Source organism: Lipotes vexillifer, unplaced genomic scaffold, assembly GCF_000442215.2.
Source record: "Lipotes vexillifer unplaced genomic scaffold, Lipotes_vexillifer_v1.1 scaffold957, whole genome shotgun sequence".
NCBI lineage: Eukaryota > Metazoa > Chordata > Mammalia > Artiodactyla > Lipotidae > Lipotes > Lipotes vexillifer.
The window spans coordinates 416,634-432,611 of NW_006791360.1; the positions used below are offsets into that span (position 1 = coordinate 416,634).

The 15,978-nt window shown below is 48.4% G+C and overlaps 1 protein-coding gene across 2 annotated transcripts in view; it reads left to right on the top strand.

The window, feature by feature from the left end:
- The window catches only part of MRAS (muscle RAS oncogene homolog), a 58,982-nt gene that overhangs the window by 13,741 nt on the left and 29,263 nt on the right, over positions 1-15,978 (top strand). For both annotated transcript variants that reach the window (XM_007464358.1, XM_007464357.1), the window contains exon 2: positions 11,317-11,527. In XM_007464358.1, the coding sequence (XP_007464420.1) occupies positions 11,335-11,527 (193 nt within the window). In that variant the 5' untranslated portion in view covers positions 11,317-11,334. The remainder of the gene's footprint in view (positions 1-11,316; positions 11,528-15,978) is intronic.

A 15,978-nucleotide genomic window follows, 5' to 3' on the forward strand; every position in this document is an offset into this window, starting at 1 on the left:
GGGGGTGGAGGGGGCGGGGGGAGGCTTGCAGGAGCCCCTCCTCCAGGCATGGGCCGAGGGAGCAGCTGAATCAGGATGCAGAGCAGCCTGCCAGGCTTTGAGGAGTCTGAGAGCCTCACTTTGGGGAGCCCCAGAGTGTCCAGAAGACGACCCTCCGCACTGGGGTGATGGCCAGGGTGACTTTCCCGATGGGAGCGCAGATGCCGGCCTGAGGCTGGGAAGCTCCTCCTCAGCTGCAGGTGGGACTGCCCGGCCCTGGGGAAATGGGAATGGCCCCCAGGACTGAGACTAAGAATCCAAAGATAAAGCCACTTCCTCCTCTCTGCCCCTCGAGGAAGCTGCGGGCCAGGCGGCAGCCCTGCCCCTCACCCCTGGACTGAGTGCAGCCCCAGCCTCCCTGTGGTGGTAGGACATGGGGACACAGTGGGCTGGGCATTGGGGTGCGACCTCAGCCCGTGAGGACGTGGGCCTGTGAGGGCCAAGTGGCCAGGTGGCAGCACCCCCGCGGCCCGGGGATGCCAGTGGAGCATGTTGTCCTGAAGGGTCGTGCAGACCCTGAGACACTAAAGCCCCCGTTAACCCCTCAGCTCGGAGACTCCCGCAGACCCACCCAGCCGCCTGGACTAGCTGGGTGGGGAGTGGGGCAGAATTCTAGTTTTTAGTTGTCAGTCTGCATGCCAAATCCCAGCTTCACCCTTTTCCAAGCTGTGCCCTCGGGCACATGCCTTAACGCCTCTGACTCTGCTCCCCGCTGGTAAATGGGGAGGCCAAATGCCACCCCACACAGCTCTGCCTTTGGGCCTTTGTGGCCATGCCAGCTCCGCCTGCGTGACCTTCCCGCTCCCACCGGCCCTGCAGTTCTTTCCCGTCTGCTTCCCCTCTCCTGTCCTCTGAGCTTCTGGAGCCCTCAGTTTGTCCTGTGCAAGTTATGCAGCATCTGCTGGGCTTTTCTGGCTGGTGAACTTCACTGCGGTCATCAGAAAGAGCTGTGGGCCTGCTGGACCGTGCGGCCTTCCAGCGAGCCTGCATGGCGCGCCTGTGGGGAGGGGAGGTTCTGGGGGCCTCGGGGTCATGCGGGGCCCCTGTGCTCCCCACTGCCTCGCCCTGCAGCCCCTGCACTTGTTCCTTCATCATTCTGTGCCGATGATCAGCCACCGTGTGCCACGCACTGTGCTTAGTGCTCTGGATACAAAGACAGACACCCCCAGTTGTCAGGCAGCCAACAGGAGCTCCTCCCCACTCCCCTTCCCACCGCACCGCACACGTCACACATTCTGCGCTCCAGTCACAGGTGTTGCTTGCAGAACTTGGCACCTTCTTGGTTTTTCACACCTCTGTGCTTTACAGCTTTGCAACTTCTGGTCCTCACCTAGGATATGCTTGTCCCTATCACTTCCCTTAGCTGATACCTACTTGGCCTTCAAGACCCCATTTTGTCATTGCCTCAACCAGGAAGCTTTCTGCATTGCCCCCAGGCTGGGTGAGATGCCCCCCGCTGCCCCTATGCTCCCACTTAGCCTTGTATACTGTAGTCCTCTGTCTGTCTTTCCCTCCCCCCGCCCACAACCAATAAGCCCCAAAGCCAGGCGCTGGGGGCTCATTCATCTCCGTCTCCCCAGCTCCGAGGACCAGGCACATTGGAGGTGCTCTGGGAGTACTAACTGGACGTGCAAGTCTCCCGGATCTGACCCTCTGTGTGCACTGGGGGAAGGGTGGCCAGCACTGGTAGCCTGTCCATTTTCCTCCTCCTGGATCATTCTTCTCTGGGCTCAGGAAAAATGGGCCCTTTCTCATGTCATGTGTCCTTAACAGGTTTTTCTTTCCAAGGGTAAATCCACCAAAACAGGAGGAACCCAGAGAGGGGCTAGGATTTAGGATGGAGAGCACTTCTGGGTTTAAAGACCAGAGGGAGAAACCGATTCATGCTGAGTTCCTAGCAATTTGGTATCTGCTGTGCAGTCTATTCAGTGAACAACCATCTCCTGAATATTTGGGGAAATGTCTTTGAGGAGCTTAAATCTCCGTCATCATTGGGTCAGCAGCATGCGGGGGCTTGTTGTCCTACAGCACGGCTGCAGGAGGCTGCCCCTCAAGGCGGAATGGGGGAGCTGAGACCAGCTGGCAGATGGGCGTGAGAGCGCCCCGAGGACGGAGTGGCGAGGGGCTGAGTTCTGTTGAGCTGTCATCTGTGGAACCAGCCAGTTTGCAGGGCATAAGCTCAGGAAGGACTCTGGAGAGGCAGGAGGGCTTCCTGCAGGAGGAGGGACGTGAGATGGACTTCGAAGGATGCTGTTGATGGTAACTCCCTGATGTTGATTGAATGCTCTCTATGGGCCAGACACTGGGCCAAGCAAATAAATGTAGCCTATCATGACCACCACAAGTCAAATGCTGCCACTGTCCCCACTTTTACAGAAGAGAAAACCGAGGGACAGAGTGTAAGTAACTTGCCTAAGGTTGCAGCTGTGCGAGTTCCCAGCTCAGGCTCCTTGGTGAGGGGTTCCAGGTGAGGCGCCAGCCCCAAGCTTGGCGGGGAGCAGCCGGTGTGTAGGACCACAAGGAGACAGGCTGGGGCAGGGACCAGCACAGTGGAGAGGGGCCCGACAGGGCTGCTGAAATAGGAGGTGTCAGAACCCCCTGGTGTTCCGACGATGCTGGACAGCTGCCTGATCCCTCAGCTTTCTCCCTGGTCCTCAGAGCAGGAGCACCTGGCAGTACCAGACCTGTGCCCTATTTGGCAGACTTTGTCCCAGTTGGGATGGGGGGGCGTGTCTGTTCCCAGTGACTAGTATTTACCCTGGGTGCCCCTTGGGCTCAGCTGCTTCTCCCACAGGGGCAGCAGTCCGGCCTTGGAGGCCTCCCTGACTCTGACACCACCTCCCTGGCTCACTGCTGACCTCTTCCCAGCACTTCTGGATCTGCTGCCTCTGGCCTGGCCCGACTCTGCACCAACCCACCACTCTGCCCGCCACGAGAAGTTGCCTAGCATGACGCACTGGCCATGGGCTCTGGAGCCACACTGTTGTGGTTTTAGATCCTGGCACTGCTGCTTTCTAGCTAGCTGACCTTAGAAAAGTTATTTTACTTCTTTGTGTCTCACTTTCTTCAGTTGTAAAATGGGGACAAAGTTATACCTCATAGGGTTGTTATGACAATTAAATGAGTTAATTTGGTAAAATCTTCCAACAGCATCAGACACATCGCCTACGTTAATTAAGTGCTCCTATCATTTTTAACATGATCACCCTTGTAATTATTATAGCAGGTCACTTCTGGGACTCATAGTGCTGGGTTGTAGATGGCTAAGCTCCAGCCTCTGTCAGGAGGTACTCACACACTAGCAAGTAAGACCCTAGTGTTAACAGTTGTGATATAAGGAAGCACGTGGTACTTGGGGTTCATGAGTAAGGTCAAGGGCCTGGCTTACTTCAAGCATTGGCCTTTGTCTGGATCTCAGGACTCCTGTCTGATATTTCTGCCCTGCTGTCAGCAGTCCAGGTGTGATCCTGGCAGAGGAGCTTGGATTTGATGGGGTAGAAAAGCAGGGGCTGATGTATTACCCAGAAGACTTGGGTAACAGAGTTCTCCAGAGGTAGCCAGCCAGGCTCCCCAAGAAGGTCCTGAGCCCCTCCCATGGAACAGGATGGCCAGTAGGTGGGATGTTTTGGAGGGAACCTAAAGGGTAGTGGGTTCGATCTGGGACGGCAAACAAGTTTCCTCTCCGGACCAGTCACCTGGTTCTGGCTGCCAACGGTGCTGCGTTGAAAAGGGTTGTAAGACTGAGCAGGAAAGAGGACCACGATGGACTGTGGTGTCTGCCATCGGCTCTGGGAAAGCGGGGGAGGCACCCATGCCACATACCATCCAGATCTGATGATGTTTAAGGTCCTGTACAGCATAAAATAACACACGGTTGGATTGGTGGTTAAATCTTAATAATCAAGTGAGCTGAATGCACTGGCTTCCCGGAGGGGTTGAGTGATGCAGTGACAGTGCTGGGCTGGGATTAGCAAAGATGGGAGACAAAGGGCAGAGCAAAGTCTTAGGGAGGGGAGAGTGGAGTCTTAGGAATGCCAAGTGGCCTAGACCCCTGGCGGGGCCACACGCCATTTTTTCACAGCCTGCAAATCAGCAGCCCTGGGGAAGCTGCCCATTTCTGGGAATTGTGCAGAAGGGAAGGGCAGCTCCTGGAATGCAGAGCCATTTCCTCCACATGGGTTGGGTCACCCCCCCAATGTATCCTCATCCCCCTGCACTGGGCACACCCAGACGTCACAGAGATGAGATTAGCTTCCCAGGGCTGATTCAGCTCAATGTGAATGAAAGTCCATTCACTCTCCCAAGAGCTGCATTAATAATGAATGTGTCCCCCTCTTCCAGCTTTATTTACCAGACAACTTGTAGTTTGACAGATGGGGTTAGGGGAGGTCTTTAAAATAATTAGTATGGAAATAGAGAAGCAAAAAGCAGTGAAAACTAAACCTTCAAATGAGTTGGTAGCATCTTTGGGAGAGGCTCTGGGATGACCACTGCCACAGCTCCTATAGTCAGAGAAGATGAAGAGTGCCCTATGGGTTATGAGTCACAAAGACAGTCAAGGAAAAGTCCTGTGATGTTGCAAAACTAGTGAACGAAAGAATTCTAGGCAGTGCAACACGATGGTTCCAAGCCTGACCTTCGGTGTCTGATCCATCCACTGCTGACGCCCACTAAATAGTGGGGGTTGTTACTGCTATGTAGCCTCTCCTGGGCACCTTTTCTTCTGGCTAGGACTATGACACCGCTTCGGAAGTGGTGCTGGGGGAATGGGGAGCATGGCGAGGCCAGGAAGCCTGTGAGCCCCTTGACAGTGTCTGCAGCCAAAGCCATTTCTTTTACCATGTGCCCACTTAGAAAAATGGGCAGTGTTCTGGGCTGTTCTTTTGGGAAACAAGCTCTCTAGAAGCCCTAGAAACTGGGAACTTGGGGAGAAGGCGGCAGATTTGGTAAGAGATAATAACCACTGGGCACTGCTGTTTTGGGGGACTGCTGGGGCCCACTGCTGTCCTGGGATTTGTTACTGTGTTGGGTCCTCCAGCAGCCCTATGCGTTCAGGTGCACTCAGGGCCATGGATGGGGCAAGCAGGGGTCCAGATCACTGGGCTCTACCACATTGCAGGGAGCCCAGGGGCCCAGCTGCTTTGCACATCAGTGCAAATATGCCCTCACTGCGGGGCCCTCCAGTTTTCCGCCCCCCCCCCAACTGGGACTGTAATTACACATTCTTGAGGGTCCTGTTCTGTTTTATACATGGGGAAACAAGAGGCTCCCTGAAGTTAAGAAACTCACTCCACGTCACACAGGGAGTCCGTATCAGAGACACAAGTGGAACTCAAGCTGCCTGGCTGAAGAGTCCAAGGCTATGACTGACGCTCCACCCCAAGCTGCCCCCCTGAGAACAGAGGGGGCTTTGCACAAGCCTTCCCAGGAGGTCTCAGGAACTCCCTCCAAGCACACTTTGAAAATTACTGGGTGAAAAGGTTATTCTGGGGTCATGGGTCCACCCAGCCCCCACTTCCTAGGGACATGAGCCTACCCCTGTCCGAAGGGAGGGTGTCACGCCCTGCTTATTGGGCCAGTATGGAGCAGTCAGTCAACGAATCCACCCTGAGGTTCCCACGTGTTGGGCCCTGCCTGGCCCTGTGAGAGGTCAAGAGAATGAGGAGACGTGGCTGTTGTCCTCTTGGAGCTCCCCAGTTGCTGGGAAGGCGAAACCTGCCATTCAGGAAACAACTTCAAACCAAGCAGGCCTGGTGCTAATCGTGGGGAGAGAAAGGGAGCAAAAGACAGCCACCAAAAAAGTTTATTTCTCAGCTGAAAGATGCCTAAAGTTTTCGTATACACGTCTTTAAAATCGTCGAGGCAGTGATACTGCCTTTTAGAAAGAAGTTTCCAGTATGAGCCGGGGTTTGGGTTGCTCGGGCACTGGGAAGGGCTCTGGGAGCGGTGGTTGCCATGGGAACCAGCACTCGGGCTCCTCCTGCGCCCAGGGACTGCGGTTCCAAAAGTTGGTTTCTGAGTGGAGCGGGCTGTCTGGAACCTCAGAGCCATTTCCCATGGAAACAGTGTTCTAACTGATGGGTGACGTTGCCACACGAGCCTATTTAATCTGACTGCAAGGGAGCTGAGGTGGCAGCGGGGCTTCTGATGGGGGCGGGGGAGGAGGCTGGGAACCGAGGAGCCTCAGAGTGGAGGGAGGGAGGGAGACTGTGGGTCCGCCTCTTCTGGGAACAAAGTAAACAGGGCGAGAGAACAAACATTTGAGCACCTTCTTTAAGCTGGGCTCGCCTCATACATTTTAATTTCCCGCTTAGAGCAATCCTGCAAAGGATGATTCTCTAGCCACCTCTATCTTTCAAGTAAAAAAACTGAGGCTGTGAAAGGTTAACTCGCCCAAGGTCGCTCAGCTGGTGGGTTGGAGAGTATCAGGCACGGAAAATTGGTGGCGAGACTTTAAAGGGAGCCCAGGGCCCACCTTATTCCACCCTCCCACCTCGAAGGGGCCATCTGTGACCCCCCAAATGGTGAAGAACCAGCGTTCTAGAATGATCTCCAAGGTGCCGTCTAGTTGAATAGACTGGAGAGGAGAGAGATGTCGTAAATGGAAACAGTTTGCTCCTTAAGCACCGACCAACTTTTTATCCTGTGGTGACTTTCGTCATAGCCTCCGGTGACTTTAAAAATTCTTTCTCCACACCACGTGAGATCAGCCGATGTTGTAGGAGTGTGGTGCACGCCCCTTGGCATTTTGACTGCCCTCCCTGTTTACAAAGACATCATTTTAGTCAGGGATTATTTCGGGGGAGGTTGAAGACTGGAAAAATATGGGCATCGAGAGAAGATCTGCCCGAGAGCCCTTATAGATTGAGGCGTTTTCTGGACTCACGGTCCCGCCTTTGTAAACCTGGGCTCACACTTGCTTCCCGGAAGGGTCTTATCTGTGTGATCCATCTGACTTGGGAGGAGGAGGGAGACAGTCCCGAGGCCTGGCCGGGAGAGCTGCCCCCGAGCCCTCTGCGTGAGGAGGCCAGTGCTGTGGCTGGTGGGTTGTCTGATGGTTGTTCAGAAAGGCCATTGTTGGGCCCCCAGTTCCTCTAGCTGACGTCTGTCCTTGCTGATGTGGTGCTGGGCCGTGGTGATCCAGGGAGGGACGAGATGCATCCCTGCCCTGTTGTGCATAGTAAGTATAGAAGACTTCGAGTGTGGTGGTGGCCTCTGCACCAGGAACTGTGGGGCACGGGGTCGAAGGGGGTGCCTCCCGAGAGGCGATGCCTGGGCCTGACCTGTGAAGAGGTGTGTGCTCTCCCCAGGGCCCCAGTAGGAGGTGGGGCAGGCAGAGGGCTCCATAGGACCACAGGGCACACTGGGGAACACAGAGTTGCCTGAGAGAGAGTAGTGTCAGAGGCTGCAACATGGGTCCCACTGGAGAGGTCAGCAACGGCAGCCAGTGACTGACTTGAATGTCCAGTGAAGGGGCGAGGACTTGACCCATCAGCCATGGGAAGCACTAAAGGGTTTCTCCCCACGAGGGACCCAGTCCAAGGTTTGTGTTAACCGTGCATTCTAACCCTGTTCCACTGAGTCTGAGGTGGGAGGGAACCCCAGATTGGTCCCCCGTGGTCTGTCAGGGCCCAACTCCTGAGTGCAGGGCACTGTGAAAGGAAATCAGCCCTCATCTGACCATTTCCTGCCAGCTGCCTTGCTTCGCAAGCAGAGGGCGATTTTTTTCAAGCCCCCAGGTGATTCTGCTGTGCGTGGTCTGAGCACCGCCTCAAAGGTTGGTCCTCTATCATATTTACTAGTGTATTTCTCATCTTGTTTTATTTTGAGAAGAAAATCAAGGGAAACGATTTTCCTTCCCGATACCTTCCCACCCACTTAGTATTTTTTTATTCACGTTGCTGCCAGCGAGAAGGGAAGGGAGCTTTCATTTTTATTTATTTTAATTTTTTTTATTGAGGTATAGTTGATTTACAATATTATATTAGCTTCATGTGTACAACATAGTGATTCAAATTTTTTATTGATTATACTCCATTTAAAACCATTATAAAATATTGGCTATATTCCCTGTGCTATATCCTTGGAGCTTATTTATTTATTGATTGATTGATTGAATTTTTTTTTTTACATCTTTATTGGAGTATAATTGCTTTACAATGGTGTGTTAGTTTCCGCTCTATTAAAAAGTGAATCAGTTATACATGTACATATGTTCCCACATCTCCTCCCTCTTGCGTCTCCCTCCCTCCCACCCCTCCAGGTGGTCACAGAGCACCGAGCTGATCTCCCTGTGCTATGCGGCTGCTTCCCACTAGCTAGCTATTTTACGTTTGGTAGTGTATATATGTCCATGCCTCTCTCTCACTTTGTCACAGCTTATGCTTCCCCCTCCCCGTATCCTCAAGTCCATTCTCTAGTAGGTCTGTGTCTTTATTCCCGTCCTACCCCTAGGTTCTTCATGACATTTTTTTTTTTCTTAGATTCCATATATATGTGTTAGCATACGGTATTTGTCTTTCTCTTTCTGACTTACTTCACTTTTTTTTTTTTTTTTTTTTTTTTCCGGTACGCGGGCCTCTCACTGCTGTGGCCTCTCCCATTGCAGAGCACAGGCTCGGGACGCGCAGGCTCAGCGGCCATGGCTCACGGGCCCAGCCGCTCAGTGGCATGTGAGATCTTCCCGGACCGCGGCACGAACCCGTGTCCCCTGCATCGGCAGGCGGACTCTCAACCACTGTGCCACCAGGGAAGCCTGAGCTTATTTATTTTATACATAGTAGTTTGTATCTTCTTGGAAGGGAGCTTTAGAAACAGCCTCTTTCATAGGCAAACACGTTCACGCTGGCTTAGTGTCACCATCCTCCGCAGGCTAGGACAGCGGTTCATTTTTGTCTCCCTCACCTCCCCTCTGGCCCCTTTGGACCACCAGCTCTGTCACGTGGGAGAGCTCAGTGTGTTGAAGACTCAGCTTAACCCCACTGTCATCCCCACCTAGGGGGGATGGGGGAACCAGATGCTGGGGCTCTGCTGGCACCTGGTCCTTCTATCCCGCACCAAAGGAGTTTTAAATCCCCACTCGAAGGAGAGGGAGTCGCACATTTTCAGGTGGCCCGAACATTTTATTTGGTGGAAATATTTTAATACTGTTCAGCTTTTCTGATACACAAATAGAACACATGCTTGTTGTAGAAAATTGAAAATCGGAGAAAGTGTCCCTAAGTCTCCTGTAGAGACAGCTATGTGCCAATCCTCTCTATACCTAGAACCACCCTAGACATGTAGATTCGTAGATGGTAGCTTCATGGAAGTGTAATCATATGTACTTGCTGTTTTGCAGCCTGGCTTTTTTTTTTTTTTTTCATGTATATTATAAACCTTTTCTAGGCTAGGGAATATCGTCCTTCTGAATGGCCGTATAATATTGCATTGTATGGATAAATTTTTCTTTAACTCGCCCCCCAGTATTTAAGTTATTTCCATTTTTACCGCTGTTCTTAACATCTTTGTACACTTGTCTGATTACCTCCTTAGACTACATTCTCACATGTGGTATAGCTTTGAGAGAAGATATGTCTGTTTTAAATTTTGATGTATTAATGCAAGTGTATTCTCAGTCCAGTTTGGACAGATTTACATTCTCACCCACAATGTATGAAAGCGCCTACTTCCCCGCCACTGCAGGGAAACCCTAAATGTCAACATCAAGCTTCAGTAACTGCAAAAGATTATGTAATGACTCTCGCCTATAGCCCCATGCAAATCAGCCTGGCCACATAACCTACATTTGTGTCTAACGTCCTTTCTGTTGAAATCTAGAATGGAGGACTCTTTTAGAGCTAAGAACAACTGTGAAAACCCAGGCCTTTAATCTATTACGTAAGGAAACTATGGCTCAGTCAGTGGCCTTCCCGAGCAGCGGTGATTGCACACGGGACACATAGTTCGTTGTCCCCTGGCATGCTGCCCGCCCCCCTACCCTTCTATGAGCCCTGAAGCTACCCAGGAACGGCCCTACCAGAGGTGGTTTGTGCTTTTCCCTGGTTAGCAGCTTAGGTCCCTGGCAACACCCTCAAATTGTTCTTTGGGTGACCCTCCTCCCTCATCCCCCACCAGTGTTTAGCCTTCGGTGCTGTCAACCTCCTCCTACTGGAAACCCTGGGTTTCCATCACCGTGACAGATCCTGGTTTCCCTCCTATTTTCCTGAATGTTCCTTCCATGCTCTCTGCCCGCCTCTCCTCCTTGGTACTTTGTGATGCAGTTTCCAAAGGTCACTCTTCACCTCTCTGCCATCACCTCTACACAGTCAGTCCTTATCTGTTCAGGCTCAGTTGCTCTTTAGGATCCTGGTCCCATATTTCCAGCCCCTGCCTAGTCAGCTTAGCTCAACGTTTCTCAACCTTGGCACTATGGACATTTCAGGATGGCTAATTATGTGTTCTGGGGGTGTTTTCCTGGGCATTATAGGATCTTTAGCAGCATCCCTGGCCTCTGCTGACCAGATGCTGGGAGCACCCACTTGGTTTTGGCAACCAAAAATATTTCCAGACATTGCAAATATCCCTGGGGGACAAAATTGCCGCTGGTTGAGAACCACTGCCTTAACTGGACTCAACATCATCAAAATAAAACTTATCCCTGATCCTCCTCTTCTTCCTCCCCAACGAAAAGAGGGGTTGACCAGATGTCACGAGAGTCTAACACAACTTTTCTGCATGAAAGAGGGCAAAGGAGATCAGAGAACAGAGCCAGGATCACAGAATTCTGAGAGTTGGAAGGGGCTCAGAGACGCTGAGCTCAGCTGTGCTAAGCTGTTGTGACCGTCTTTTCCTTTAAGCTCAGACAGCCTCCCATTCTTCTCAGCACCACAGTCCAATGACCAGAGTTGATGTGAAAGGCGAACCTCCTTGCCCTCCCTGCTCAGACTAACGCCCACGTGTTTAACTGTACAGGATTAGGGCGGAATTTGATGGTGGAAAAACTTCGTTGACATGGCCTTTGGCTGGTTAAAGGCCGTGTGGCATTATGTACCCCAAGACCGGGCCTGGCACATAGTTGACATTCAGTAAATGGTTGAATAAATCATTTTAACCGTTATTGTCTCTGGGTGAGGGACCTGGGGGAGCACTTTTCTCGTGCATGTCTTCATTTTCAAAACTTTCTACGGCTGGGAGTATTTGTTACTCCGTAAGAAAGGAGGAAACCCTGTGAATATTTTCCCCTGAATCGGAGAAGAAGAAACCCCCTGTCTCATTCCACATATCTTGCCTCCCCAGGTCTGACCTACCAGCAACATGGCGACAAGTGCCGTCCCCAGCGACAACCTCCCCACGTACAAGCTGGTGGTGGTGGGAGACGGGGGTGTGGGCAAGAGCGCCCTCACCATCCAGTTTTTCCAGAAGATCTTTGTGCCTGACTATGACCCCACCATCGAAGACTCCTACCTGAAGCATACAGAGATTGACAACCAGTGGGCCATCTTGGACGGTGAGACTCGATGGCAGCCCTGCCTGTGGGTGGGGCGTTACGCAGGGGTCAGGGAAAAGTCGATAGGCTTCAGCAGGGCATGCCAGTTTCTTCTGTGTTGCCATTATGGGATGGTTGGTATAAGGCTGTGTATGTTTTCCAGGGTGAATTCTGAACAACTTTGTGGAAACCAAAATGTGTATTCAACAAAGAGGCAAGGCTAGAATCAAGCCAACTCAGTGATGTCATGTTTGTTATTTCTGTCTCATCAGAAGCTCTGATTAACATTTATAGATGTCTTTAGCTAATTAAAAAGGGGGAAATCAATTTTTTCTCTTAATAAACATAGTTTATTTGATAATTGTCCCTGGGGTGGGGTGGGGGAATCTTGCATCTGACATTGTGTTTCTAGTTTAGTCTAAGTTGGTCTGGAGTAGCAGTTCTCAAAGTGGGGTAGCCAGGTCAGCTGCAGGGGCACCAGCAGGAAACTTAATCAGAAATGAAAACCCTCAAGCCCTAGCAGTTCAGAAATTCTGAGGGTGGGGCCCAGCAACCTGTGTTTTAACAAACCCTTCAGGTGATGAAGTTAGAGAACCACTGTTCTAGATTCTTACTGATTCTTACTTTATACCATCTGAGTTTCGAAACAAAGAGCCATTAATCATAGAATGTCATTCTAGGAGGGGGGCTTTGAAAACCACTGGGATACAAGTCCTCTATCAGACATGTGATTTGCAAATGTTTTTTCCTAGTCTTTGGCTTGTTTTTCATTCTCTTAACAGTGTCTTTCAAAGACGAGGGTTTTTAATTTTGACGAAGTTCAGTTTATCAGTTTGTTCTTTCAGGTGACTCTCCACCCCGCTTCCGGGGTTGTGTCTGAGAAATCTTTGCCTGACCCAAGGTCACAAAGGTTTTCTCCTATGTTTTCTTTTAGAAGTTTAATGGTTTTAGGTTTTATATTTAGGTTTATGGTCTACCCTGAATTAATTTTTGTATATGGTATGAGGTGTGGGACAGAGTTCATCTTTTTGGTATATGGATATGCAGTTGTCCCAGCACTATTTGTTGAAAAGATTGTCCTTTCCCCACTGAATTGCCTTTTTTGTACCTTTGATGAAAATTGATTGCCCATATATTCTGTTTGATCTATTCTCTGTCTTAACACCAATAGCACACTGTCTTGGTACCTGTAGCTTTATAATAAGTCTTGAAATCAGGTACTGTTAAATCTCCAACTTCATTCTTTTTCAAAGTTGTTTTGGCTAGCCTAGGTCCTTTGCATTTCCGTATGAATTTTAGAATCAGTTAAATTCTAAGATTCTAGATTTTGATTGAGATTGTGTTGATTCATATTCGTATGGATGAATATGAGGAGAATTGACATCCTAACAATGTTGAGCCTTCCAACCCATGAACACAGTATCTCTCTCCATTTATTTAAGTCTTCTTTAATTCGCTTATCAATTGTTTTGTAGTTTTGAGTGCATAGACCTTTTACATATTTTGTCAGATTTATACCTACCTCTGTATTATAAATGATACTGTTTTTTAGATTTCAGTTTTCAATTGTTTATTGCTCTATATAGAAATACAATAGAATTTTATATATTGTAACTTGCAGCCTTGCTAATTACTTATTAGTGCTAGTGGCTTTTTTGTAGGTTCTATTGGGTTTTCTGCAGAGATGATCATGTCTGTGAGTAAAGATAGTTTTACGTCTTCCTTTCCAATCTGGATGACTTCTCTTTCTTTTTCTTGCCTTATTTCATTGACTTAAAGACATACTTGTCTTGTTCTTGATCTTCAGGAGAAAGCTTTCAGTCTTTCAGCATTAAGTATAATGTTAGCTGTAGGGTTTTTATAGATGCCCTTTATCACGTCAAGGAAGTTGCTTTCTATTCCTAGTTTGCTGAGAGTTTTTATCAGGAATGAATGTTGGATATTGTCAAATGCTTTTTCTGTGTCTATTGAGATAATCATATGGGCTTTTCTTTTTTAGTCTTTAATATGGTAAATTACGTTGATTAGTTTTTCTAATTTTAAACCAAGATAGTATTCCTGGGATAAACCCCACTTGGTCATGATATATTATCTTTTTATATATTGTTGGCTTTGATTTGTTAAAATTTTTTAGAATTGTTGCATCTGTGTTCTTTTTTTAAAAATAAATTTATTTTATTTATTTTATCTTTGGCTGCGTTGGGTCCTCGTTGCTGTGCACAGGCTTTCCCTAGTTGTGGCGAGCGGGGGCCACTCTTCGCTGTGGTGCACAGGCCTCTCACTGCGGTGGCCTCTCTTTGTCTCGGAGCACAGGCTCCAGGCGTGTGGGCCTCAGCAGTTGTGGCACGTGGGCTCAGTAGCTGCGGCTCACGGGCTCTAGAGCACAGGCTCAGCAGTTGTGGCACACGGGCTTAGCTGCTCCGCGGCATGTGGGATCCTCCTGGACCAGGGCTCAAACCTGTGTCCCCTGCATTGGCAGGCCCACTCCCAACCACGGTACCGCCAGTGAAGCCCCATCTGTGTTCTTGAGAGATGTTGGTCTGTAGTTCTCTTGTAATGTCTGAGTAATTCTGGCTTTGTAGAATGACTTGGGAAGTGTTCTCTCTTTTTCAATTTTCTGGAAGAATTTCAATGACATTGGTGTTACTTCTTCCTTAAATGTTTAGTAGAATTCACCTATGAAGACATCTGGGCTTGGAGTTTTCTTAGTGGGAAGGTTTTTAACTGCAAATTCAATTTCTTTAATAGATATAGGGCTATTCAGGTTATCTATTTCTTCTCCAGTGAGCTTTTGTAGTTTGTGCCTTTCAGAAACTTGATTGGTTCATCAGAGTTATCAAATTTATTGGCATCAAGTTCATAATATTCTCTTATTATCCTTTTATATTCCGTAGGATTTGTAGTGATGTTACATCTCTCATTTTTGATATTGGTAATTTGTGTCTTCTCTTTTTTCCTAATCAGGCTGGCTAGAGATTTGAAAATCAATGTCATTGATTTTCACAAAGAACCAGTCCATTGATTTTTCCCATTTAATTCTATTGATTTCCATTCTTATGTTTAGTGTTTCCTTTTGCCTTCCTACTTTGGATTTAATTTGCTCTAATTTTTCTAACATCTTAAAGTGGAAGCTGATTTCATTGATTTGAACATTTCTTTAATAAGATATTCATTTTGGTGCTATAAATTCCCCCTAACTACTCATTTAGCTGTATCCCACAAATTTTAATATGTTGTGTTTTCATTTCCATTAAGTTAAAAATACTTTCTAAGTTCCCTTTTTATATCTTCTTTGACCCTTAGGTTATTTAGAAGTGTATTATTTAGTTGCAAACTATTTAGGAATTTTCCAGAGATCTTTCTGTCAGTGATTGCTATTTTAATTTCATTGTGTCAGAAAACATACAGTATATTATGTGAATTCTTTAAAACTATTGAGGCTTGTTTTATGACTCAGGATATGGTCTATCTTGGCAGATATTCCATGTGCACATGAAAAGAATGTGTATTCCACTTTGTTGGGTGGGGTGTTCTACGAATGTCAACCAGATCAAGCTGGTAGTGTTCTCTAAGTCTTCTGTATCCTTACTCATCTTCTGTTTACTTGTTCTGTCAATTATTGAGAGAGGGGTGTTGAATTTCACAGTTTAATTGTGGACTTGCCTATTTTTTTTCCTTTTAGTTCGATCAGTTTTTGCTGCATGTATTTTGACACACTGTTGTTAAGTGCATAAATGTTTAGGATGGATCATCCTCTTGATGAATTGACCTTCTTATTATTATAAAATGACATTCTTTATCCCTGGGTTTCAACACTGTGGCCTAGAAGCTCTCTCAGGGCAGTAAGCTGGGAAGCCGAACGTTCATAGGTGCCTTTCCCTGTTTTTTGTTTGTTTGTTTTGGCCTTGGCTTGCAGGATCTCAGTTCCCCAACCAGGGATTAAACCCAGGCTACAGCAGTGAAAGCCCAGAATCCTAACCACTAGGCCACCAGGGAACTCCCATGCCTTCCCCTCTTTTGCATCCCATCTCTCAGGGGTCACCAACCTTTGTTGCCTGGTGTCCAGTGTCTTGAAATCCAGTTTCGTATATTTTGTCTGTTTTTTGGTTGTTTAGGTGAGAAGGTAAATCTGTTCCCCAGTGCTTCATCTTGGCCAGAACCAGAACCAAATCATCACTCTAAAAAAATAGAACAACTTTGTGTATATACTAAAAAAAACACTGACTTGTACACTTTAAAAGGGCAAATATTATGGTATTTGAATTTGATTTAATTAATTTTGAAAAGCATCCCTTAGGGTTTGTCTGCCGCCCTGGAACTTGGAACCGTTCCACCAGGTGCCAAGCACATTCTCACCTCAGGGATTTGTGTCTGGTGTTCTCTCTGCCCAGCACGTTCTTCCTGCAGAAAGACAGTCTCCTTCATTTAGCTCTCCGTTCAAGTGTCCCTTTGTCTGAGAGGTCTTCCCTACA